The sequence below is a fragment of the Pseudophryne corroboree genome, chromosome 1 (genome assembly GCF_028390025.1).
Source record: "Pseudophryne corroboree isolate aPseCor3 chromosome 1, aPseCor3.hap2, whole genome shotgun sequence".
In the NCBI taxonomy this organism is placed as follows: domain Eukaryota; kingdom Metazoa; phylum Chordata; class Amphibia; order Anura; family Myobatrachidae; genus Pseudophryne; species Pseudophryne corroboree.
In genome coordinates, this window is record NC_086444.1 from 263,854,325 (window position 1) to 263,879,924 (window position 25,600).

A 25,600-nucleotide genomic window follows, 5' to 3' on the forward strand; every position below is an offset into this window, starting at 1 on the left:
CCGCAAAATGGATACATTTGTAACAAAACATGAATAGAGAGGGAACTGTTCACAAGAGCTTACATTCTGCAATCTCAAAATGCCAGTTGTATACAGTCCCATTCATTGTTTTATACTTGCAGGATGGTACCTATGGAATGAATTGCACTGAACGCTGTGACTGTAGCCATGCTGATGGTTGTCACCCAGTCACTGGGTACTGTCGTTGCCTGGCAGGGTGGGCAGGTAAGTTGTAAATCCCCATAGGGACACTGTTACCAGCTTTGCAAGGATCTCTGTTTCAAAGGTAGCAGTGTCAACTTTAAAATCTGATTACATACTGCATCCTGGGCCGGATTAAGGTTTGTGGGGGCCTGGGGGAAGCTAACTTGTGGGGGACCCCACTAAAAAATGATGCCATACCAGCACCTTTGGACACCCAATAACAGGGGCTGTCAATAAAAAACAACAACCTACAAACACACACACTGAGCCACCGAGGGAACGGAGACACAGCTAAATGCATTGTGTAGGGGCCCCTAATGTGTGGGGCCCCGAGACGACCGCCCCTGTTGCCCCTCCTATAATACGGCCCTGACTGTATCTCTCTTGAGCGCTTACAGCATGAGGACTGTGTGGCTGGACAGTACACCTTGAGTGTCTGATTTCTCTTGTATCAAATTCACATAATTTTAGGCTGTAAAGTATTTTGCTTGAAGTACACAGAGATACTAATAATGCCAAGGTGAATAATCTGTTTCCAGATCTATATTGGGCTTAGTTCATCATATTTTTAATGCGTATTCCATAAAGATCCGGTAGAGTATTAGCTGAAACTGAATGCATTAGCAGCCACTTGTCTTCAATAGCCTGGTGTGATCTATGATGATTGGCCCAATCACTAAAAGCTGGATCTGTCCAATTTAGCCACCTATATGTTAGGTCAAATGTCACAGAAATTTGGTCAGGAGTTCAACAGAGCTAAGGTCTTCCCATACAGTATGTAGCAGCTTTAATGAAAATATGTTTTCCAATTTTGTTTTGTCCTGTCAAATATAGCACGTTGTGGAAAATATTGTCATCATTCATAATAAAGACTTTTCAAAAATGATTATAGAATAAATGTTTCAATAGAAAAACCAGCCTAGATTGACTACAGTATGTGATTTTCTATAGATTATCAGGATATTACCGACTACTAATTACTGGTAAATATCTACCTTGCAAGAACTATGGAGTCTATTTACTAAGCCTTTGACAGAGATAAAGTGGATGGATATAAAGCACCAGCCAATCAGCTCCTAACTGTACTTTTCATTTACAGCCTGTAACATGGAAGTTAGGAGCTGATTGGCTGGTACTTTATCTCCAGCCAACTTTATCTCTCTACAAGGCTTAGTAAATAGACCCCTAAGTCACTTGGCTGTTTTCATAATAGAAATTATAATCATTAAATGTTCAAAGTATATAAAGTTATTTATAATTTTTACTTACTGCACTTATTCCGGATATTTTACAATAAGATTTAAAAAGGAGCCACTTACTGTAGATAACTCTTTAAATATCTGCGTGCTTATTTCCATGAGTAAGCTAATAAATAAACTTGACTGGTTGGTTATGAGTTCATGCTAACAATGTTCAAAAATCCTCACACATGGTCCTGCCAGGAAAAAAATTAAATAAGTGACAATAAAATAATGGAAGATTGGATTCAATTATTTTCTTGGGAGGAAGTGTACATTAAGGCATTGTATCCGAAACTCGGACCTAAAGGCACCCTACAGTACAGGATTTATAGATAATAACCATATCAGAGCACAGATGGTTAACTCAAACTGATTGAGGCACTGATTAAGTCACCTGTGCTCAAACATGGCTAACCTTAAAACCTGGACTGTTGTGATGCTTTGAGGCCAAGTTTAGGAAATGCTGCTTTAGGATCTATAGGAGACAAACTGATGTTTATTGGAACTGCTGCTTGAGGGAATGTGGGTTGCACAAGACATGAGCACTTCTGAGCGGCTGGGTAAAGTTTTATCATGAGCCTTCAGTAATTGCCTAGCAACTTCTACAGACCATCAAAGGCCTCATTGTCTAGAGCCCAGGCAGAAAACATTCCTTCACAAATCTCCTTCTCCACATCAAAACAGACCAAAATCTGTCAGAAAACGTGTCCTGCTCCAGAAGCTGCACCACAAGTAACTTATTGTAGATAACAGCCAAAACATGGACTGTGGCACATACTATACACATCAGTTTGTATGTGAAATTAGAGACTTCACACACTTTGGGAATTTGCCAAGACTCTGAAACTTATAGAAGCTGAATATTTGTCTTTATTTCTTCTCTCATGGAAACAAATGACCCATTCAGTTGTCAGGCAGCTATATTTGTTAATGTGGAGCAGACACAATTAGTTTTGGGACGGTGGCTGGCATGTAGAGTGCAGGCAGAGTGTTAATAGTAGAATATGTTACCACTCTTATAAGCCCCCATATCTGTGATTGTTCAGTGTTAGAACTAAATGTAACATCCTAACATTGTGAAGCAGGTCTGCAGCCATAGTTTAGAGTTCATGTTATAGGGTTGTTCATGGCTGGAGATTAGTGGCTTGGTCAGGGATTTCCTGCTTTGCGGTTTAATAACACAAGGTGGTGGTGGGGGGAGTTGAACAAAACAGACAATGAATGAGCTTTGTAGTGCAGCGCCCTGTAACGGTCAAATTACGCAATTTCCTTTATGGTCTCCATCATTTGTTATAGGATTAATAGTAATCTGCTCAAAGCTAATTAGAAATTAACCCCATGGCTGTGTCACAAGAGAAAGGTTTAACATATAAAAAAAAAAAAAGTCCTGCACGGTTATATAACTGTCTTCAGTTCTTCCTTGTTATATTAGTTGGACACAGTATACTGTTTGTGTCATTTTGACAATTACTTTTAATTAATGTTCTTTGCAAAATGACAGTAACTTAAAAACATGGGAATGTCTCCAGAATTGCCCATTGTTCCAACTGAACAAGAAAAGTTGCAGTTTTCAAATATTTGTTATTGATTTTTATTATTGGCCTGACACTCTTGTACTGCATTCAATTACAATATCTGTTCAATGTCTATAAAGTATTTAACTTATATTGTTATTGACCAATTAAGTTTACAATCTGGCGTTTGGTACCTGCAATGCAGGGAGCCTAGATGGTTGAAACTAAGGTCTCCAATAAGTCTACAGACAGTGTACATACTGTATGCAAAGTTGCAAAATCCACTTGTTGCATCAGATATACTTACACACAATTTATGAAACATTTTTTTTTATAGCAAAATATGCATGTTGTATTTGGTATGCAGAGAAAAACTCTTCTAAAATACAATTCAAAAAAACTTTGCTAAAATACACTACTAAAATAATGTGATCTACATATGCATAAATAATGAGGAAAGCATCTATGAGCTTCAGCTGTAAATCTGCAATCAGAAGTTTCTAGCTAGTGCTGCTGACAGTCACCAGCTGTACTGCACCAGCCTTCAGGCTCTGACAGGTATATACTGTATATACTTCTCTGTGCGCTAACACCCCCCCCTACCCCCCCCTTCTCTCCTGTCCCACCTATAATGTTGCAGGTGCAGTGGCCTACCTATAATGGGAGCGAGGTGTGCGGTGCACACGGGTCCCTAGGTGCAGGGGAAGGGGGCACACCACACACCCTGCACCCATTTCTTCACTACTAACCTCTCCAGAGTCCTACGTCAGCTATGCAAAATCACTGGGAAAATGGCGTGATGGCCATTTTCTGGCGTTTTGCACATGCGCAGCAGGGAAATCGCCAGGAAAATGTTGTGGCCACATTTTACTGGAGACCTGTGCATGTGCCATAGACTCTGGTACAACGTTAGGGTCTACTAGCAATCACTAATGCCCTGCCTGCTAGAGAGGAAGGGCCCCTTCCTCTCTCAATACGCCCCTGCACAGGTATGACATCTGTGTACATCTGCAGAATGCCGGCTCCTACAGTGTCCTCTCTCATGTTTTCTTGCCTGCTGTCCATCTCGCAGTTTACAGTGCAGCAGACTCAGATCTCAGTCATCACTGGATAATGCTGTCATGAGTTTTTTCATGTTTATTATGTTTTGTTAAATCTTGTTGTTTGTGTCTTGTTTGCAGGTATTCACTGTGACAGTGTCTGTGCTGGAGGTCACTGGGGACCTAACTGCTCACTGTCATGTAACTGCAAAAACGGGGCTTCCTGCTCACCAGATGATGGCATCTGTGAATGTGCTCCTGGGTACCGAGGAACCACATGTCAAAGAAGTGAGTGTTAGCATGTGATGCAGATGAAGTTTGCGCTACATTTAGTATGAAGCAGGACTTCCGTTATACAGACACTTGTTATTCATTTTATTTTATTTTTTAGTTTGTTCTCCAGGGTTTTTTGGACATCGTTGCAGCCAGGCTTGTCCGCAGTGTGTCCACAGCAACGGGCCATGCCATCATGTAACAGGCCAGTGTGACTGCTTAGCTGGCTTCATGGGTTCACTCTGTAATGAAGGTAAGAACTTTTAGATTTTGTCGTGAAAGGAAAGAACGAAGAGGCCTGAATACCAGAATTACAGAGTAATACCTCCGGGTGATTTATAAATGATATTTTTTATTTATTGTTGATTAATTGCAGCTTATGTTAAATACTTAAATATAGCCGTATACTCCACCCAGTTGTACCTGACTGACTCACCCAGCTGTTCGTACTAAACACGACAGTACATAATTCAGAACTCCTTCTGCAGACTTGTAGGTCAGAGTGGTTGGCAAACAAATAATACAACCATTCTGTAATACCACAAACAAATGAAGAAGGACAACTGACAAAAATATATTAACTGCAAACAGAACATAGAATAGAATGAGGAATTTTATGAAAAAAGAATTTCTCCTTAATATGGATGTAGTTAAAATGAAAACAACCTATTAAACCTTTAATACAGCTAAGAGCATGTACACTTTCACTTATTCCAATTAGTATGTCCAAGTGGCCGTTTTGGAAAGAATTGTGCTGGCATTTGTACCTGTACCAACAATGGGACCTGTAACCCTATCGATGGATCCTGCCAGTGCTACCCTGGGTGGATTGGCAGCGACTGCTCCCAGTGTAAGTCACTTTAGTTTTCCTTTTTTAATGGGTCACTGTTTATTTTACATGTGGTTGGGTTATATTTATGTCTGTAAATGTATTTTGCCAAGAAAGTATAGATCATCGCACACAGTGTTTTTACTGAGTTGCTTTGGTTACAAAAAGAAACATCATTAAATTAATGTTATTCCCAAGATAATGTGGAAACAGCTGAAGCAGCCATCAAAATGTAATAATGAACTATGAGCAATTAGCAGGGAATGGGGAAACTAGACCAAGTGAGGGTAAAGCATTTTATTAATTTTACACTTGTAAGAATTCGAAGCTAACAGAACCACAAGGAAGGAAGCTGATATGAGCTGAAAGAGTTATGACACACTTTTAATAGCAGGAACTGAAATGAACGTCCTGCAGACAAAGCCATTCAAGAACTCTGTGTAAAATGATCCAATTCATGCGGAAAAGAAGGGTTCTTTCAGTTTCTAATAATCTATGCCCTGACTCACATCAGAGGGTGCGACCCAAAATGTAGAACTGACATTCCAGATGTCTTTGTATTTGGGGGCTTACATACAAAAAACTCCAATATATACAGTATCATTATTCTTATTCTTTATATGGCGCCACAAGGATTCTGCAATGAATAACAAAGTACATAAACAAAAGAGCAAAACAAGAAAACAGTGACTTGCAGTTCAAGACATTGCAGGACAAGGACAAGGTTTATAAACATTTCTGCAACATTGGTCATAGCACTCAGATAAGCAGCAGGGTGGCGGAAATCAAACGTTAGGTGCCGTTGAAAGAAAGTACGGAGTAGATGATAGTATAATTAAGGGAAGCCAAAGCACATGAGGGAGAGGGCCCTGCTTACAATCTAAGGGCCTAATTCAGACCTGATCGCTAGCAAGCGATTTTTGCACTGCTGCAATAAGATAGTTGCTGTCTACAGGGGGACTGTATTCTAGCTGTGCAAGTGTGCGAACGCATGTGTAGCAGAGCTGTACAAACTGATTTTGTGCAGTCTCTGTGCAGCCCAGGACTTACTCAGTCGCTGCAAACACTTCAGCCTGTCCGGGACCGGAATTGACATCAGGAACCCTCCCTGCAAAGGCATGGACACGCATGCGTCTTTCCAAAACACTCCCTGAAAACGGTCAGTTGACACCCACAAACGCCTTCTTCCTGTCAATCTCCTTGCGATCGCCCATGCGAATGGATCCATCGCACAAACCCACCGCTGAGTGGTGATCCGCTTTGTACCTGTGCAACGCGCCTGCACATTGCGGTGCATACGCATTAGCAGTTTGGACCTGATTGCCCGCTGTGCGAAAACGCACAGCAGCGATCAGGTCTGAATTAACCCTTAGGTAAGGCTGCACTCAAAGGACTCCAAACGAAAGAATAGCCAGACAACTGTGTCAAAGTGCTCAACATTTCAGTCTTATTGACTTTTTTCAAGAACATGTTCATGTTCTTGAAGTCCTCGTTTGGAGTCCGTTGAGTGCCGCCTTAGCTTTGCTTTTATTATGGATGCTTCATCGATTCCTGGATGGCACCTAGGCAAGTTATACTTGGGGCAGTAGTGGAGTGCCAACCTTCCTCTTATATTGAAATTTTACATACGAGCGTATTAAAACACGGCCGAGGCAACTAAAACAATTAGAAATCCCTAGCACTAGCACCCCTAGGGGGAAGACAGCAGCATAGAGTATATCAGGAGACAGCATAACTCCGGAATTGCTTACACTCTGGAAACAAACACTGTGGGGGTCAGACACCCCTAGCACCCCTAGGGGTGGGACAGCAGCACAGAGTATGTCAGCAGACAGCATAAATGTAGAAGGCCTGGAGCAATTTAGACCAAACTTGGTACACATATGACTTACAACCTGGGAACAAACACTGTGGGGTTAGACACCCCTAGCACCCCTAGGGGTGAGTCAGCAGCACAGAGTTTTTCAGCAGATAGTATAACTCTGGAATGCCTGGAGCAATTTACACCAAACTTCCTACACATATGACTTACACTCTGGGAACAAACACTGTGGGGGGTAACACACCGCTAGCACCCCTAGGGGTGGGCCAGCAGCACAGACTATATTAGGAGATGCATGATATGTCAGTCATCACAGGGCTGCATGTGACAGGGCCAGTGACATGATGTGAGGAGGGGAATGGAGGCAGCAGGAAGCCATAGACTGAGAGTTGTATAGTGGGAAGAGCAGGGTCCCTTGGGTGACCAAAAAGGAGTCCAGTTACTACACAAAGTGCGTCAGGGAAGCAAGATATGCATATATACTAAATCTCCAACCAACGTAAATTAACAAACAACTATCATTCTAGTTTACAATCCTCATCCCATAGCGAAGCACGGGTATTCAGTTATCTACAATGTTATTTATACTGTGTGTTTAATATTTCAATTAATTTTTGTAAATAGACATTCTTAAAATCCCGGGCAACGCCGGGTACTCCAGCTAGTATGTATATATATATATATATATATATATATATATATTACATCATAGAAACATCATGAAGGATAATAATAATAATAATAATAATGAACTAAACATATTTAAAAATATATGAAACTGAATAATAAAATATACAAAATCTAACACAGCTGTCTCCGTCTGTAAAATAAAAAAATTGGCTCTTCAAGGGAGGGGGCGGGGGGTGTTTCCAGGTACTCAGAAAGCCCCCTGAGTGCGCCGCTGCACCCACTAATCCATAACTCCAGAGGCTAGGTGCCCTGCTGCAACTTTTATGTTTGCTGGCTTCCTTCTATGTTTTTCTCCACAGTATTTATATTTTTTTTGAACAGTGTTTCCCAAATGTGGTCCTCAAAGCACCGTAATAGTCCAGTTATTTTTAAAGATATCAGTGCTTGAGCAGAGTTTGTAAAACAAAATGGCTGAGATACTGATTGTCACCTGTGCTAAAGCAAAGATATCCTTAATGCCTGGACTGTTGGGGTGCCTTGAGGACTGTATGACTGCCTTGGCTGTGGACATTGGTGTTTCTACCATGGTTGCAATGTGCGCGGTGCACATGGGCCCCTGGGTCCAGGGGGGCCCACACCGCGCACACAGCACCTATGCTGTGCTAATACTTACCTTTCCAGAGTCCCGCAACGGACGCTGAAGCCTCAGCAGCTGTGGCAAAAATCATTCCCAAAATGGCTGCCGCACATGCGCACTAGGAAATTAGACTCTGTACCATGGCGGGCGCTATGTTACTGGAGACTTACGCATACGCAGTAGACACAGGCACATTGCCGGAGCCTACGACGTCGTGGAGAGGAGGGGGCCCACCTGGAGTCTGCCACAGGCCCCTCCTCTCTTAAATTGCACCTTTATCCAATCCACAGATCAAATCAAGATAAATGAACAAATAGGTCTGGTAGATAAAGTGGCTTTGGCGAAAAACACAGAAAGGAAAGTGAAAGAAAAATAATTTGTAATAGGTTTTGGGGTGTAAACCAATGAAGCTGAAAGATTTTCTGAAGGTGATAAAGTATACCTTTAATTATGTTGTTATTTTTTCATACACTTTGCTTTTATGTCAGAATTGTTTTTTTTTTTATATATATTGTTTTATTTTAGCATGTCCTCCTGGCTACTGGGGCCCCAACTGTATTCACACATGTAACTGCCATAATGGAGCCTATTGCAGCGCATATGATGGAGAGTGCAAATGTTCCCCTGGCTGGACTGGACTGTACTGTACTCAGAGTAAGAGATATTTTCCAGAATATAGTAACATAATATTTAATAAATCACTGGCTTTGTGGCTGTTCTTAGTGTTTACTAATCATAAAATGAAAGTTGACATACTGTAATGAAGCTTAATTGTCTGGCCACACATGTACATTTCCAGTCTTTCAGCCTCACCAGAGTGATCAAAGAATTTGTGGTTAACATTAAAAATCCTGGTTTAAGACTTTTAGTGGTTACAGGGTAATCTGGTACTTGAAAACTTGTAGTCTAAACTGGTCATGTGAGTCATTGCATGCCCTTAAAGAGCATGCGAATATTAACGTCAAAGGAAGCAGTTTATGTTTCAGTAGTAAAAATCTCTTTAATGGGCAGTTATGTATTTTCCTATACACCGGTGAGAGCATTCTTTATTCAGGCTTTGTCATTCTACTGAAATACACAGTTACACTTGGGATTTCATTAACCACTTAACTGGCGTGGTCAAATCACATGCGACCGCGCCTCCCCACTGTGTCCTACAGATTTTGACGAGGAGATCCCTTCTGCAGGTGTGCATAATATAATATTTAAAAAAATATATTGTGAAAACTATATTACATAATAAAAAAAAAGAAAACAAAAATTTATGAATGGTTTTGAAGAGAAAAACCGTCAGTTAAGTTGTTAAAATGATTAATGTCAAACAATGTATAATAAGTAAACAATGAACTATGGGGGTCATTCCGGCCTGATCGCTCACTGCAGTTTATCGCAGCGCAGCGATCGGGTCGGAATTGCGCATGCTCCGGCGCCGCAGTGTGCCGGCGCATGCCGGATGGCCATAGGCCATCGTTTCCCTGCGATCGCCTCTGTCTGATTGACAGGCAGAGGCGGACGCAGGGTGGGAGGGGGATGGACAGCGCCATTAAGCCGGCGTTTAGGGGGCATTGCCTGGCCAACGCAGGCGTGGCTGCACCGTTGGGGTAGTGGGCCGTGGCGGCTGCGTGACGGCTCACGCAGCCGCTGCGGCCAGTGGCAGCGACAATCAACTCCCGGCCAGCCGCAGCAGCTGAGCTGGCCAGGAGTTACTCCACAAATACAAAAGCATCGCCACTGTGCGATGCTTTTGTATTTGTGCGGGGGGGCTGGACTGACATGCGGGGCGGACTAGCCCTGTGCTGGGTGCCCCCCCGCATGTCAGGGAAGATGATCGTAGCTTTACTAAATTTAGCACAGCTACGATCAACTCGGAATGACACCCTATGTGCAAAAGATTAAAAAAACATAAAATATGTAAAAGTTTTCAGCATTCAATATATTAGCGTATATTCACTGAAAAATATATTGCTTGGCAGAAGGTGAGGTGTTAATTATGCTGTAGAGGCAGAGCCGTAACTAGATAATTTGGTGTCCTGTGCCAGGAAGAGCAAAGCCCCTCTTCATGTAAAAAAATATGGACAAAAAAGGGGTGGGGCCTTATTTTCATCACTCCTGGGCAGTGATGGCACTGGGGTCGGTGACACCCGGTGTGTCCAAGAAACTCCTGAAAAGGGGGTGTGGCTTTGTATATATGAGGCGTGGCCTCTCAGAAGCCACGCTGACATCACTAAAAGGGGCCAGACTTAGCAGGGCCTTCCCTCTGATTGCCTCACTACGGGGGAGTGCAGGCTGCATCCGGAGACTCTCCCAGCACTTACGGCTCCTTTTCAGTGACAGCTGCAGGTGCTCCTGTCACTGCGGAAGAGTCAGCATTTGGTGTCACCCCCTGGAATGGTGACACCTGGGAGCGTCCCTCACCCCATTTGTGATGCTACTGCTCCTGGGCCATTCTGAGCCTATGATGTACCTACTATATATGTTTGGTTTCTCTTTATGACCTGTATACTGCACTCTCTTTTGTACATGTGTATATATAGCAGCAGTCTGTATGTTCTCTGTGTGTCTTGCACTGTCCCCTGCAATACATGTGGAGGTCTGCTTTTTCTTTACTATATGGCCTGTATGCTGCACTCACTTTCCTTCATGTATGTACAGAAACAGTCTTTATGCTGTGTCTGTCTGTGCTGTATACTGTCCTCGCTCTCCTATAGTACAATTACATAGATGTCTGCTTTCTCGTTATGGGGAGATGTATCAAGTTGTGGAGAGAGATAAAGTACCAACCAATTAGCTCATGCCATTTTCCAAACACAGCCTGTAAAATGACAGGAGCTGATTGGTTGGAACTTTAGCTCTCTCCAAGTTTTGATACATCTCCTCCTTTGTCCTATATATTGTGCTCTCTCTGCTAGATGTATATAGCTGTCAGACATTTGTTTCTTTGTTTCCTCTACACTGTGACTGTCCCGGTTTCCTGTCTGTACAAAACCATCTGATGTCTCTGCTTGTCTTTTTATATGTGACTGTCACTCTGTGGTCTGCTGTCTCTCACCTTCTCCGTATTCAATTACCGTCAAAGAAGCTTTGGGTGATTTCTCCCGATGTTACTTCGACATCCTTTTCACCCGAAAACACACAGGTCCAGCGTAACCTGTGTGTTTTCGGTAGAAACAGACCCGTTTTAGGGTGAGAACGGGGCTGTTTTCGGGTATTTTGCTTCACCTGTCTAAAGCAGGTGAAACAAAGCCCTGATAAGCCATGTCTCACACCGGCTTATCGGGGCTAATTGAATAGCCCCAGGCGAGGCAATTACCCGCAATCGGTGATCGCGGGTAATTGAATATCCCCCTATGTATCCATTTGTGTCTCTCCAGCTCCCTGGCTGTCACTGTGTCAGTGCTCTCATCCTCTTGCTTGCTGTCACTATCTTTGTACTACTGTACTACTGTCTCTCATCCTCTTACTGTCTATGTACTGTGGTCTCTCTCTTATTCGCTGTCACTCTCAGTGTACTGCTGTTTCCCACCTTCTCACTGGCTGTAACTTTCAGACCACATTGGGCAGTGCAGCCAGGTTCCTGCATGTGGTGATGAAATCCATGGCTCCTCACGCGGCACTATGGGGGAGATGTCATGATGACACAGCTAGTAACAACATTGCACTGGGTGCCCCGCAAATGGCAGCGACCGGTTCCACCTTCAGGGCATCCTGCACTGGCCGCATGCCCTAGTTATGGCTCTGTGAAGAGGATATTGGGCCTAATTCAATTGCAGCAGCAAAATTGTTCTCTAATGGGCAAAACCATGGCCCTCATTCCGAGTTGTTCGCTCGCTAGCTGCTTTTAGCAGCATTGCACACGCTAAGCCGCTGCCCTCTGGGAGTGTATCTTAGCTTAGCAGAATTGCGAACGAAAGATTAGCAGAATTGCGAATAGAAATTTCTTAGCAGTTTCTGAGTAGCTCCAGACTTACTCAGCCACTGCGATCAGTTCAGTCAGTTTCGTTCCTAGTTTGACGTCACAAACACACCCAGTGTTCGCCCAGACACTCCCACGTTTCTTCAGACACTCCCGCGTTTTTCCCAGAAACGCCAGCGTTTTTTCACACACGCCCAGAAAACGGCCAGTTTCCGCCCAGAAACATCCACTTCCTGTCAATCACAGTACGATCACCAGAACGATAAAAAAATCCTCGTTATGCCGTGAGTAAAATACCTAACTTTTGTGTAAAATAACTAACCGCATGCGCTCTGCGAACCTTGCGCATGCGCAGTAAGCGACTAATCGCAATATAGCGAAAATCGGCAATGAGCGAACAACTCGGAATGACCCATGTGCACTGCAGGGGGAGGGGAAGTAGATATAACATGTGCAGAGAGAGTTAGATTTGGGTGGGATGTGTTCAAACTGAAATCTGAATTGCAGTGTAAAAATAAAGCAGCCAGTATTTACCCTGCACAGAAACAATATAACCCACCCAAATCTAACTCTCTCTGCACATGTTATAGCTGTCCCGCCTGCAGTGCACATGATTTTGCCCATTAGAGAATGATTTTGCTACTGCGATCAGGTCTGAATTAGGCCCACTGTTTGTGCAAGAGTGGGAAGGAAATATAGGAACAATGAGCAAGATGAGGGTTGTGAAACATTAAAGGCAAAGTTCAGCCTTTCCAAATTTTGGAATAAGTGCTGCTGTTACCGGTACACATTTGATGCAGCAATTGTGTGGACTGAACCATTTCATAGCTGCCGAGTTTGTCATATAGCACAAGTAATGATGTGAGGCACTGGTTCAGAATCCTTATTCATTTGGTGCTAACACATCTTTGTACTCTGTCTGTAGGGTGTCCGTTAGGTTACTTTGGAAAGGAATGTGCTTTGGTGTGCCAGTGTCAGAATGGTGCTGACTGTGACCATATAACCGGCCAATGTACTTGTCGTACAGGATTCATGGGAAAGTACTGTCAACAGAGTAAGTTTTGACAACAGGCTTAGTATATCTCTGTAACATACTGTACTTATATTAATATAGTTGGCATCTGGCTATTTGCATATATTCTTACAATGTATATACAATGTTTTGTTCTTAGAATGTCCTTCAGGGTCTTATGGATACGGATGCCGGCAGGTTTGCGACTGTCTCAACAATTCCACATGTGACCACATTACTGGGACTTGTTACTGCAACCCAGGCTGGAAAGGTACAAGATGTGACCAAGGTAAGTTTATCTTATGTTATGGTGTCTATGGAGATTTATTTGCTTATGTTGCTATCTTATGTTTTGGTGTCTATGGAGATTTATTTGCTTATGTTGCTATCTTATGTTTTGGTGTCTATGGAGATTTATTTGCTTATGTTGCTATCTTATGTTTTGGTGTCACTGTCTATGGAGATTTATTTGCATATGTTGCGACTGCTATATATATGTGATAACTACAAAACTGTATTTGTGTACTTTAACAACAATTTGAGGCAGTAAACTGCCTTCTACTTCTACAGTCTCCAAAAAACTTTGATAAATGTTCACATTCACTGGAATCCAAACCTAGCACGTCAAGGCTGACATTAGAAACTGTGCCCAATATCCAATAAAACATGCAGGGACCCACCCCCTCCTCAAACCCCCAACACTCCTTCACCTGCCAGGCCTGGGGGGCACACAGATGTAGCGTGGATCACTGGTGCACAAAGAATGTAAATGCTGTCATGCCCCCCCCCCCTTATTGAAATGCTATCAGAGCTCCCCACATGCACCACCACAATAAAAATAAAATCCTGAAAAGGTTAAAAAAAAAAATACTTGCTTCAAAGAATACAGCATTTAGAATATATAGATTTTCATAAATTACGGTGGAAGAAGTACTAAATGTTTTCTAGGTTCCCCCATACAAACCACTGGTAGTGGTTACCATTGGCGATAGCAGTGTTATCACCATCAGTAACCCTACTGTATAATAAAAGAAAATTATACTTACCTGCCATTCTTAGGTTAATTTGTGTAGTGTGGATCATGGTTTAGCTTCCATTCATCCACACCACTTCTGATAGCCATGATTCTACCTAAAACATCCAGAAGAGAAGGATGGAAAGGTGTAAAGAGGGGTGAAATGGAAGATGAGGGGGTGAAGGTGTGGTCTAAGAAGAAAATAAATTGTGGGAGAAGATTGGACGAGGAGGGGAACAGAATGTGTGGTGAGACAGATGGAATAATGGTACATAGGGCATAAAGAAAGTGACAAGTGGGCAGAGGCAACATTAGATAGGGCAGGAGCACATATGGAGAGCATAAGCAGGGGCACATATGGGTGCGGGGGAAGCGGCACACATGGGCGGAGCAGGGACACACATGCAAAACTGTAGAGAGACTGAGGGGAGGAGGGCAGAGACACACGCAGAGGAGGCAGTAGACATGAACAAAGAGCAGGAGACACAAGGGGTGCGTTTCCTTTGATATGTACCTATATGACAGGATCCTCCCTGGACTGGACTGCAGTAGCAAAAGAGGCCTGGCCAAACAAGAGGTAGCTGGATAAGGAGAACTAGTAATAGGTAGAGTGCTGTGGCGGAGGCACATAGTGTATCTTAGAGTGTGCCTGTCACTAAGGCATCAGAGTGTTCACTTGATTCAGTGGACCCCCCTTCACTTAGGGGCCCGGTAAATGTGTCTCCCCCTTCACCTGTTGTCTGCAGTGATGATGATACCAGCCAACAGCGGCTAAGTGCTTCTCATTCAAAGGGATCATCAGCATTGGTGGGGCCAATCAACAGCCCGAGCCCGGTACATCAGTATCGCCCATACACCTCTGATGGCATCCCTATAGATAGTAGATGGTTCACATGTCTGCATCTATAGATGTTAAACTGAAGGTTACTTTTTTTTAAATATATATGTATTTTTTATATAATAGGATAACAAAATGTGAATACATATAATAGAACAAGTTGGAAGATTCAACATAATGCACTTAATTAAATGTACAGCGCTTACAGATTAATGTGCATTTCATTACTGGGATTATTCCTAGTTTAATCAGCAAAACAAGGTTTTGACATTATCTAATTGTTTTTTTTTCCATTTGTGTTTAAAACCAGTAAAAGAAGAGGATAACACTTAGGGGGGAATTCAGTTAGCCGCAGTCATTTACAGCGAACTATTTGATCCCCCGGGGTTATTAAATTAGTCCCCGAAGTTAGGCTGCAGGCTGCACTTTAATAGGGATTTCTTTTCATATAATCCCAGATAAATACTGTAGTCTGTTTTCAGGTGCTGCACAGTGTTAACACGTAGGTCTGGGAATTTATCCAGGATTCTATGTATTAGTAATTTACTAAAATAGATTAATTTAACAGGTGAGAAAAAGGGACTCTAATTGAAAGTCCCTAGGCGTTAAAGCTCGAGGTTATCCCTCTTTTTCACCACCATTAAATTAACAGGGTATATTGAATTGGGCCCTTAGAGTAGGAGAATACTTTCTTATTTTGTTATTCACACTTTGTTATTTTGTTATACACAGGAGAATACTTTGTTATTTTGTTATTCACACTATGTACTAGTCTGGACAGTGGCTGTCCATGTTATGAAATAGCCATTTATTCTTGTCAGTATGATAAATTAATAAATCGGGCAATATAATATAATATCATTCGATCCACGGTTCATTGTCTCACATCTCTGTATGTTCCACCCTTCTAGCTGTTATGATAATTGCTGGGAACTTGAACAGCCTGACCCGCACGAGTGCCGCAATCCCTGCTGATACTTACCAGATTGGCGCCATTGCTGGCATCATTATCCTCATCCTGGTTGTCCTCTTCCTGCTAGCTCTCTTTATCATCTATAGACAGAAACAGAAGGGCAAAGAAACAGCAATGCCAGCTGTAACCTACACCCCCACTGTCCGTGTCCTGAGCACAGACTACACCATTGCAGGTAATAGCTTATTACTACGATCATCTGAACATTCATTCAGTATGTGTGAAGGATTGTAATCAGAACTGTATTTATGTAGGACATGGCTGTGTGTTATTTTATGTTACATTTATATTTATTTCTAGCACTTCATGCTGTGTTAACTTAGAGGGCTGGAAAGAGAATATGGCTTTAGTGGCTATCCCTTATAGATATTAAGCCACAATGATGTTCTAACACATTAAATAATAACTCTCAAACCCTATAAATGCAAATGCTGACTCAGAAAGGTCAAGATGAATACTCTGTACACAATGCTATTAAGACCTTAATACTTTATGACCCATTGCATGTTTACGGTGTATCCCAGTGATAATACTGGTAAAGCAGAGGAATGAGTAACCCCCCAAAAATATAGTTGGATCATTTTCGTTTTTAGGGGGTTATTCAGGTTGGATTGCAGATTATGCTAAAAAGCAGAATCTGCAATCTTTCTTTCACATGCTTGGGGCCGCCCATCGCAGAGCAAGGCCACCCAGCATGCTGACTGTACCACACAGCGGCTGCGCCCACAATTTAATTGCAGTCGTAGCAACTGTGGACAACCCCTGCCTCCGCAACGTGGCTCGCTGCCATTTTTTCCTTCGGAAACGCCCCTGACCCACTCCCGTTCCCCCCCCCCTCCACTGACCCCGCAATGGTCTATTGCCGCCCTTGCCCGTCATGTGAATGCCTACCTATCAATCAGGTAGACGCGTTCACAGCCAATGCAATGCTATCGCATTGGCATTGGCTGGGATGCGCAGGACGGGACATGCGTGTGCAGCCAACAAGGAAATTGCGGTCGCATTGCTTTGTGATGCGACCTAAATAACCCCCTTAGTACAAAAAAGCATTGTAGCTCATACACCAAAACATTGCGATTTGTTCTAATGCGATATTTTGATACTCTAGCTTCTGCCAGAACATTTTCACGGTATCGTCGTACATTTAAATGGTCATTGAGGAGATGAATGGCAACGTCATCACAATACAGTCTACGCAACACATTTCTTTATGATATCCATTTAAATCAGGGGTGGGGAACCTGCGGCCCTCCAGCTGTTGTTGAACTACACATCCCAGCATACCCAGCAACAGTTTTAGCATGGCCAATAGCAAAACTGTAGAAAGGCATGCTGGTATGTGTAGTTCAACAACAGCTAGAGGGCCAATGGTTCCCCACCCCTGATTTAAATGGACAAGAAGTCATAAAGGGTTAAGTCATACATTACTATATGGAAAATTAAGTACCTAGGAATATGCATTTTTTGCAAAGCGTTTGCAAGAGACAATGGGGCAGATGTATTAACCTGGACACGGTATAAGGAAGTGATAAACCAGTGATATGTGCAAGGTGATACCGTGATACACGCACCAGCCAATCAGCTCCAATATGTAAATGAACAGTTAGGAGCTGATTGGCTGGTGCATTATCACCTTGCATTTATCACTGGTTTATCACTTCCTTATGCCTTCTCCAGGTTAATACATCTGCCAAAATAATAGATCATGGCTGTATCATTCACCACTAACCCCAAACGCCCACTTCTCCCATGTTGAATTGAAATTTGCAATCCATATTTAATGCAACTATGAGTTCTGTCATGTAACTTCCTGTCCTCCTTCTTCGCCTATATATATCATGCCTAAACTTTAGGACATATTTTCTTCACCATTATATGTGCTCACTTTCTCCATTATCCATCCTCACTTTCCCACTGACAAGTGCTCCACCATCATCGGAGTCTCTAAGTATGTTAGGATAGGTTCAGCAGCATCCCCTGCTCTGCCCCCAGCCTCCACCCTCCAGCTTCCTCATTTCTCACCTACCAGGAAACACCTCTCCCCTCTGTGGGAACTGTCTCCTTACAGGAGTTTTGCCAAGGCCTGCCAACATGTAAATATCTTGCCTTTTGCTACCACCCTTGACACTACAAATAAAGCAGCCAAACCGCTGGCTTTCATGGCTTAGCATACGTACACCAGCTATCCCTCCTCTACCTTCATACAGGACCACACACGCCAACATGAAGTGATCAATGAAATTGATATAAAGGATGGTTAATGTGAGGCCTTCCATTGGGAAGAGGCTGGTTTAGAGTTTGTTGCTATTTACTTAGCCTTGGAGAGAGATAAAGGTACCAACCACTCAGCTCCTGTCATTTTCCAATGACAGAAGCTGATTTGTTAGTACTTTATCTCTCTCCAAGGCTTGATACATCTCCCTCCTTTGCTGCCCATACACCTAAAGATTTGTTGTCAGATCTGTACAATTGGAATGAAAACCTGGTAATTGATGAGTGCAAATGACAGTTGCCCATTTGCTCCTAAATGCCGTAAAACTGACAAAAATGGATGTGGATTTAACCAATTCGTCTGATTGACCATTTTTGTCTGTATTCCAGTGTTTGGTAGCAAATGGTCAATTGTCATTTGCTCTCATACATTACCAGATATTCATTCTGACCAGCCAGATCTGACAAAACATCTGTAGGTGTATGGCCAGCATTAGTCAGCAACAGAACCAGTGTAATTCAGATGGGTCTCTGACGAAGGTGATATTATAGCAACCTCTAGGTTGGCCTTATCTTCAGTGGAGGGTAGGTGGTTGTAACTACTTCATTTGTATCTTTCCTGTAGATACCCTCCCACACAACAGTGGAGGAAATCCTAACAGTCAGTACTTTTCTAACCCAAGTTACCACACTCTGAGCCAGTGCACCACCGGGAATCACATAAACAGTATGGACAGAATGTTTGTGTCTAAGGTGAGGCCCCAGACCGGAACTTGCTCATAGTATTTTACCTTAATGCTTGCTGGTAGGAGGTTTCTCCCAGTGTAACAATTATAAGCAACTTATTTATTCGCGTAGGTATTTTTTCCTCCAATATTTTATCATTACTATTAGAATTGTAAATTATGTTAACATGGTCAGGATAATGGTCAATTGATCAGGATATAATCCAGCAAAAAGGTCAAATATCCCATTGGTATTGCTGTAGAACCAGGTCTGGATTTGTGGAGAGACCACAGTCTGACATCGGCAGGCGGCAGCACTCTGCCAGCTGGTACTTTACTGCTTAGACTTTATTTTGTAATCTAACACCTGTAATTCATAGACATTTAACCACATTCATTTATCTTATTCACATGTGTGGAACTAGCTGGGAGGTGGGCGGATTGGGGGGGGGACACACAATAATAATAGCCTAGGGGGTAATAAATGTAAGTGCAGTCCTGATCTGAACATTGTAGGCATTAATTCTTTATATGTTTCTCACTTTATTTAGTCAAAAAGCAGCCAACTTTTTGTGAATCTGAAGAGCTTGGATCCTGGAAAGAGATCACACACAATCGATTACACAGGGACTCTGCCCGCAGACTGGAAGCAAGGAGGATATCTGAGTGAGCATGGTAATGGGGGCCCTACATGCACCCTACGCACTGTGCACATACTTAACCACGATTTACTCTTTTCAAAAATATTTTAGTAAAAAATACACCTGACTAGCACTCATCCACCCCCCCCCACCCCCCCACCAGCAGCCATTTGTCCCCATTTGAAGTTATTGAATTCCCCCCCCCCCCCCCCCCCAGTGACAAACAATTTTGTTGTGGTTTTACCCCACCTCCGCCAGTAATGTTCACCAAAAGGCTGAAACAGATGGGGACTGACACTATAGCAGGGAGACCCTCAGTCCAACTGCTCAGTCCAGGGCTTTAATCCCTTGGAAAGTGGGGACCCCAAAAATAAAATGAGGTCCCCACTTTCCGAGGTACTGTACAACCAGCCCTGGTCTATTCCCTGCACCCCTGGTGGCGATGGGTGAGGGGTTAATGGTTTTAAAGGAGTTAATATTGTTCTTTACAGATGGACTACAAATCACAGCAAGCTTACTGTGGAAAAACAAGTGCCAGTATGCCAGGATAGTAAAGGCCCACTGGGACCTGTAGCCTGTCTGTGCAGAAAATATTAAAATAAACACAGGACTCACACACCATATAGCTGAGCTTGGCTAGGCGCAGCTGTGACTCATTAGCTACGGTACACATGAATGTTCACGGGTGCCTGCGTATATTCATACCCATGATCTATAGACTTTACATTATGTGTTTACGGGTGCAAATAGTCACAGTCAGGCGCAGCTAGTCACACCCGCAATGTGTATGCCCATGCATATGCATTGCAGGAAAGCTGAGCCCTCCCTCATTTGTATGTTGTATTATTTTGTTGTAAAAAAAACCTCAAAAACATATGCATTAATTTCATACTTATCAAAGCAATATATAGCCACTTCTTTGGTCCAAGTAGGCATCCAATGGTATTGATAAGAAAGCAAAATGAGCAAGACCCCATGGGCATACACTGTACACTATGTACAGTGCTAACGCAAAATGACCAGTTATTGCAGTCATTACTATAGAAATGAATCAGGGAACGCTGATTGGCTGAGAGCAGGCACTGCTATAGGAATCGATCCCAGACTCTCAGCTAATCAGCACTTCCCCATTCATTACTATGGCAATGACCAGTCGTCCTGCATTAGCACTGTACATAATGTATAGCTGCCCATACACCAGGGCCATAACTAGGGGGGGGGGGGGCGCTAAGGGGGCAGACGCCCCGGGTGCAGGATTTGAGGGGGCGCCAAAGAGTTACAGAGGAGCAGAGTTTTTTTGTTCAGTTTTTTTACTGGCAGTGCTATGCTGCTCCAGTGAGACAGCAGACAGCTCCCAGGGCAATGTATCTGACTCACCTGTCTGCCCGCAGCTGGCTCCGACGCTGTGCGGGTGAGCTCCAGTACCTAGGATCTCTCCCATGTTGGCTACTGTCTTAAACTCTCTTCTTTGCCATGCAATGCTGTGACTACCATGCGGTGCACCATACAAGCTACTATAGAAGCGCACTGTACACCCAATTAACAGTATCAACCTACGCTTTGCCTCCCAGATGGGGGGATTTGGTGTAGCTTATAGGGGGGTGTAGTGCAGTGATGTAGTGTACCATATAGGGTATGTATTGTAGTAATGTATTGCAGTATATAGGGGCACGTAGTGCAGTGATGTGGTGTAGTATATAAGGGGATGTAGTGTAGTGATGTAGTGTAGCATATAAGGTATGTAATGCAGTGCACAGGGGCAAGTAGTGTAGTGATGTAGTTCAGTGTGTAGGGGATGTAGTATAGTGATGTAGTGCAGTGGATAGGGGAGTAGCGCAGTGATGAAGTGTTACGATATAGTGCAATGTGTGGGGACACACAGAGGAGCATGTAATTGAACATGCTGGCGGGGCATGTGATGCATAGGGCATTTGAGGCACAAAGGGGAATATTGTCCAGCAGTATCCCCTTTTTTCTAAATGTTTGATAATCTGATTATTTTAGTCTGATAGGGTTTTGTGTGTGTGTGTGTGTGTGTGTGTGTGTGTCTGTGTGTGTGTGTGTGTGTGTGTGTGTGTGTGTGTGTGTGTGGGGAGGGCGCTCCAAATTACTGCCTTGCCCCGGGTGACGAAAATACTAGTTTCGGCCCTGCATACACCAAAGCATTTATTGTCCGATCTGGCTGGTTGGAACGAAAATCTGGTAATGTATGGGAGCAATTGACCATTTGCTCCAAAATGCTAGAAAACTGACAGAAACGGTTGTTTGGACAAATTGGTTAAATCAAATGGATACATTACCAGATTTTTGTTCCAACCAGCCAGATCGGACAATAAATCTTTAGATGTATGGGTAGCTTATGTCCAGTAGCGGATCTTGCCACGGGCAAGCAGGACTTTTGCCCGGGGTGCCGCCTTCCAGAGGGCGCCGGCGCCCTCCGGAGGGCGCCACACCATGGCAAGATCCGCTGCTGCTGTGGTGCCCCCCGCTGCCGCGGCCCGCTGTCCGTTGTGAAGGGAAACTAGACGCTACGCGTCTAATTTCCCTTCCTGGAGAGGACCTTCACTGTAATGATGTGCGGTGCGTGTTGACGTCATCGCGCACCGCACAGCAAAGGTCCTCTCCACGAAGGGAACTAGACGCTTAGCGTCTAGTTTACCTTCGTGGAGAGGACCTTTGCTATGCGGTGCGCGATGACGTCATCGCGCACCGCACATCCTACAACAGTACAGGGGATGTAACTGACCACGCCCCCTGTATGAAGCCACACACCCTAATGCCGCCAGGGGGGGCAGAAGCCCCGGAACCGGCCCTGCTTATGTCCGTATGCCATGGGATACCGGCTTTATATGTGCCTATGCACTACATACATCTGCTAAGCTGCAATGGTTTGAACAAACAATTACAACTAGCTTCATATAGATAGAAATCATTGGTTATCTGTGCAGGAGCAAACAGCTCTAGGAATTAGGTGTCTGTGGTGTATGAGGTTTTAGAGTTCTAATCTTGTGTATGGCATGCTGAGAGTTGTGTATTTTTTAATACAGGGGATTTCACTAAATGTTTTTATTGGCAAAGTGTATACAATCACACTATTACTGATGGCTCACATGCTAAGTGTATCCATATGGCATAGGAAGCTTGATGTAACTGCTTGCTTGGAGTGTTCTGAAAGTAAGTGCAGGTGTTTTAATACAGGTTGAGTATCCCTTATCCAAAATGCTTGGGACCAGAGGTATTTTGGATATGGGATTTTTCCGTATTTTGGAATAATTGCATACCATAATGAGATATCATGACGATGGGACCCAGGTCTAAGCACAGAATGCATTTATGTTACATATACACCTTATACACACATGCTGAAGGTAATTTTAGCCAATATTTTTTATAACTTTGTGCATTAAACAAAGTGTGTCTACATTCACACAATTCATTTATGTTTCATATACACCTTATACACACAGCCTGAAGGTCATTTAATACAATATTTTAATAACTTTGTGTATTAAACCAAGTTTGTGTACATTGAGCCATCGAAAAACAAAGGTTTCACTATCTCAGTCTCACTGAAAAAAATCCGTATTTCGGAATATTCCGTATTTCGGAATATTTGGATATGGGATACTCAACCTGTAAAAACAAATGATATATTAAAGCAATTGTACTCCTTTTCAAGAAAAGTTCTGGCTTATTTAGCCCTGCAAGGCCCTTGAAAATCTTTGCTGAAACATGGTTTTGTGCTTTCAAAATTTTGCAATATGAGTTAAAAGTGACATTGTATACTTAGGAAATACATTTCCAGAGCAGCCACCCATTAGAAGAGCAAGGTACTTTTACAGTTGTAACACATTATCTATGACACATTATCTATTACACATTATCTATTATCTATTACACAGGCTGAACAGTGACTCCGAAGGTTTATGACTAATTGTTTCTGTTGCTCTCAGGTCTGCTGAAAACTTCTGCATTCAGCATAAGCAACTGCTCACTGAGCAGCACTGAAAACCCTTATGCAACCATCAAGGATCCACCAGTTCTCCTACCAAAGCACACTGAATGTGGATACGTGGAGATGAAGTCACCAGCACGCAGGGACTCTGCTTATGCAGAGATAAGTAATTCCAGCCTGACCAATAAGAATGTTTATGAAGTTGGTAAGCGTTACTTAAATATATACTATAAATCTGTCCCTTTCATTTGCAAGAATTAGCCATGTTTGATCCAAAAACTAGAAACATCAGGGCCAGTTCAATTGCAAGTGATGTGTAGCTGTGTAATTCTGGCAGCTCAATGTCAATTTTTTGGGTGTGGTATCACAGATAGACAGTGTCTAGTTAGACAGTCAATAGATAGACACCACATGTTAGACAGTTAAAAGGTCGACAGGGTCAAAAGGTAGACATGAAAATGGTCGCCATAGAAAAGGTAGACTTTTTTTTTTCATTTTTGGGGATTATGTGGATAGTTTTATCATCTGGGACCCCCAACTGTAGAAAGGCATCCCCTCATGGGGCTCGCTTCGGGCTCAGTGGCTTGCTGCACACGCCACAAGGTTTATGACCAGCTCTATGCCAACATGGATAGAGAAGGTATGAAATAGTCCAAAAACATGTAAAATTTTAAAAAATCCTGTGTCTACTTTTTTTATGTCGACCATTTTCATGTCGACCTTTTGTCCCTGTCAACCTTTTGACCCTGTCAACCTAATGGCTTTCTAACATATGGTGTCTATCTATTGACTGTCTAACTAGACACTGTCTATCTATCATCCAGGTACCCAATTTTTTCCCCTCAGCAAATCTATGAGGGGGTGAGGGAAATTCTGTTTGCCTGCAAATTGATAAGTGCTGGCAATTCACTGCAATCAATTGAATCGCTCCCTAGGATTGCACTGAAATCTTCAAGGCTTCTGCATGTTCACACATTCTCTCTAGCTGCAACAGAAAGTATTTATTCCAATTGTTCGGCTAAATTTATGAATCTGCACTATTCACACCAGCTGCGTCCTCAGCCGTTTCGGGCGCTGGATTACAAGTTGCAATAATGTTACACACAAAACCGGGTGGTTTTTTTATTTCATATTATTAACCATTTAGATCCAGCTGTAAAAACCACCGAAGATGGGACATCTTTGAAAAGTGCCGCTTAAGGGGGGGAGGTTTATCAAAGCTTGGAGAGAGATAAAGTACCAACCAAACAGCTTCTAACTGCCATGTTATAGGCTGTGTCTCTCCTTTATCTTCTCTAAGCTTTGCTAAATCTCCCAATATGTCTCTCCATGCTTTGATAAATCTCCCCCTTAGTCCCTTATGTTTAGAACTAGACTGAAACACTACAGTTGAAATGGCTTCTATCGATTTTATTATTCACATGATTATTTCTTTTTACCTTTTAAAAAACCTTTGTTGCTTGCATGGCTGGGTTGTTGTACTGATTTATAATATGAGATGTATGCCTTATTCTCTTGTGGTTAAAGTAAAGCTATCCATTAAAAACACATCAATACCATTACTATTAGGCTGTAAAATTGTATCACCCTTAAAGGGGACATCTACTTTTAGTCAACTTCCACCCACTGCTAAGCAAAGCTGGGAGCTACTCTTAGCCAATCATGTTGTGAGCTCATGGTGGCCGGTCCTTTCTCATAGTGCTGTACTGAACTGGTGTGACAGTATGAATCTGTGGACCCTCCCATAAAAAGGACAGGTCCACTCAAGCATATATTGTTTTTACAGAATTTTTTTATTTCACAAAGTGGCGGGGTTCCATATCCGCTACCCCAGTGTTTGTGATATGCCCACTCCACCCCCCACCCCCCCAACACACTACTGTCGGCAACACCGCAACAAATTTATCTCAATCTGCCGGAGCAGGAACTTGGACCATTACTGAGGCATTAGAGCAAAAGCTAGAACTTGCAGTAAATAAATATACCATTACCTAGGCGAAGTTCTAATTTTATTCATATTACAACAAATTATACACATTTCAGATTTATAAATGAAGAATTATTTTATTTCCAGTAATAGGGCAACTGCATGTTATTCAGCAGGATCTTTATGTGCTATACAATAGA

At 42.8% G+C, this 25,600-nt stretch overlaps 1 protein-coding gene across 3 annotated transcripts in view; it reads left to right on the top strand.

The window, feature by feature from the left end:
* MEGF10 (multiple EGF like domains 10) overlaps positions 1-25,600 on the top strand; it is a 183,335-nt gene that overhangs the window by 148,809 nt on the left and 8,926 nt on the right. For 2 of the 3 annotated variants that reach the window (XM_063964243.1, XM_063964245.1), the window contains exons 13-23: positions 123-225; positions 4,141-4,287; positions 4,391-4,525; positions 4,994-5,122; positions 8,716-8,844; positions 13,029-13,157; positions 13,276-13,404; positions 15,880-16,116; positions 18,778-18,905; positions 19,429-19,552; positions 23,472-23,678. In XM_063964243.1, coding sequence (XP_063820313.1) covers positions 123-225; positions 4,141-4,287; positions 4,391-4,525; positions 4,994-5,122; positions 8,716-8,844; positions 13,029-13,157; positions 13,276-13,404; positions 15,880-16,116; positions 18,778-18,905; positions 19,429-19,552; positions 23,472-23,678 — 1,597 coding nt within the window. The remainder of the gene's footprint in view (positions 1-122; positions 226-4,140; positions 4,288-4,390; positions 4,526-4,993; positions 5,123-8,715; positions 8,845-13,028; positions 13,158-13,275; positions 13,405-15,879; positions 16,117-18,777; positions 18,906-19,428; positions 19,553-23,471; positions 23,679-25,600) is intronic. The other variant, XM_063964244.1, reaches the window with a different exon arrangement.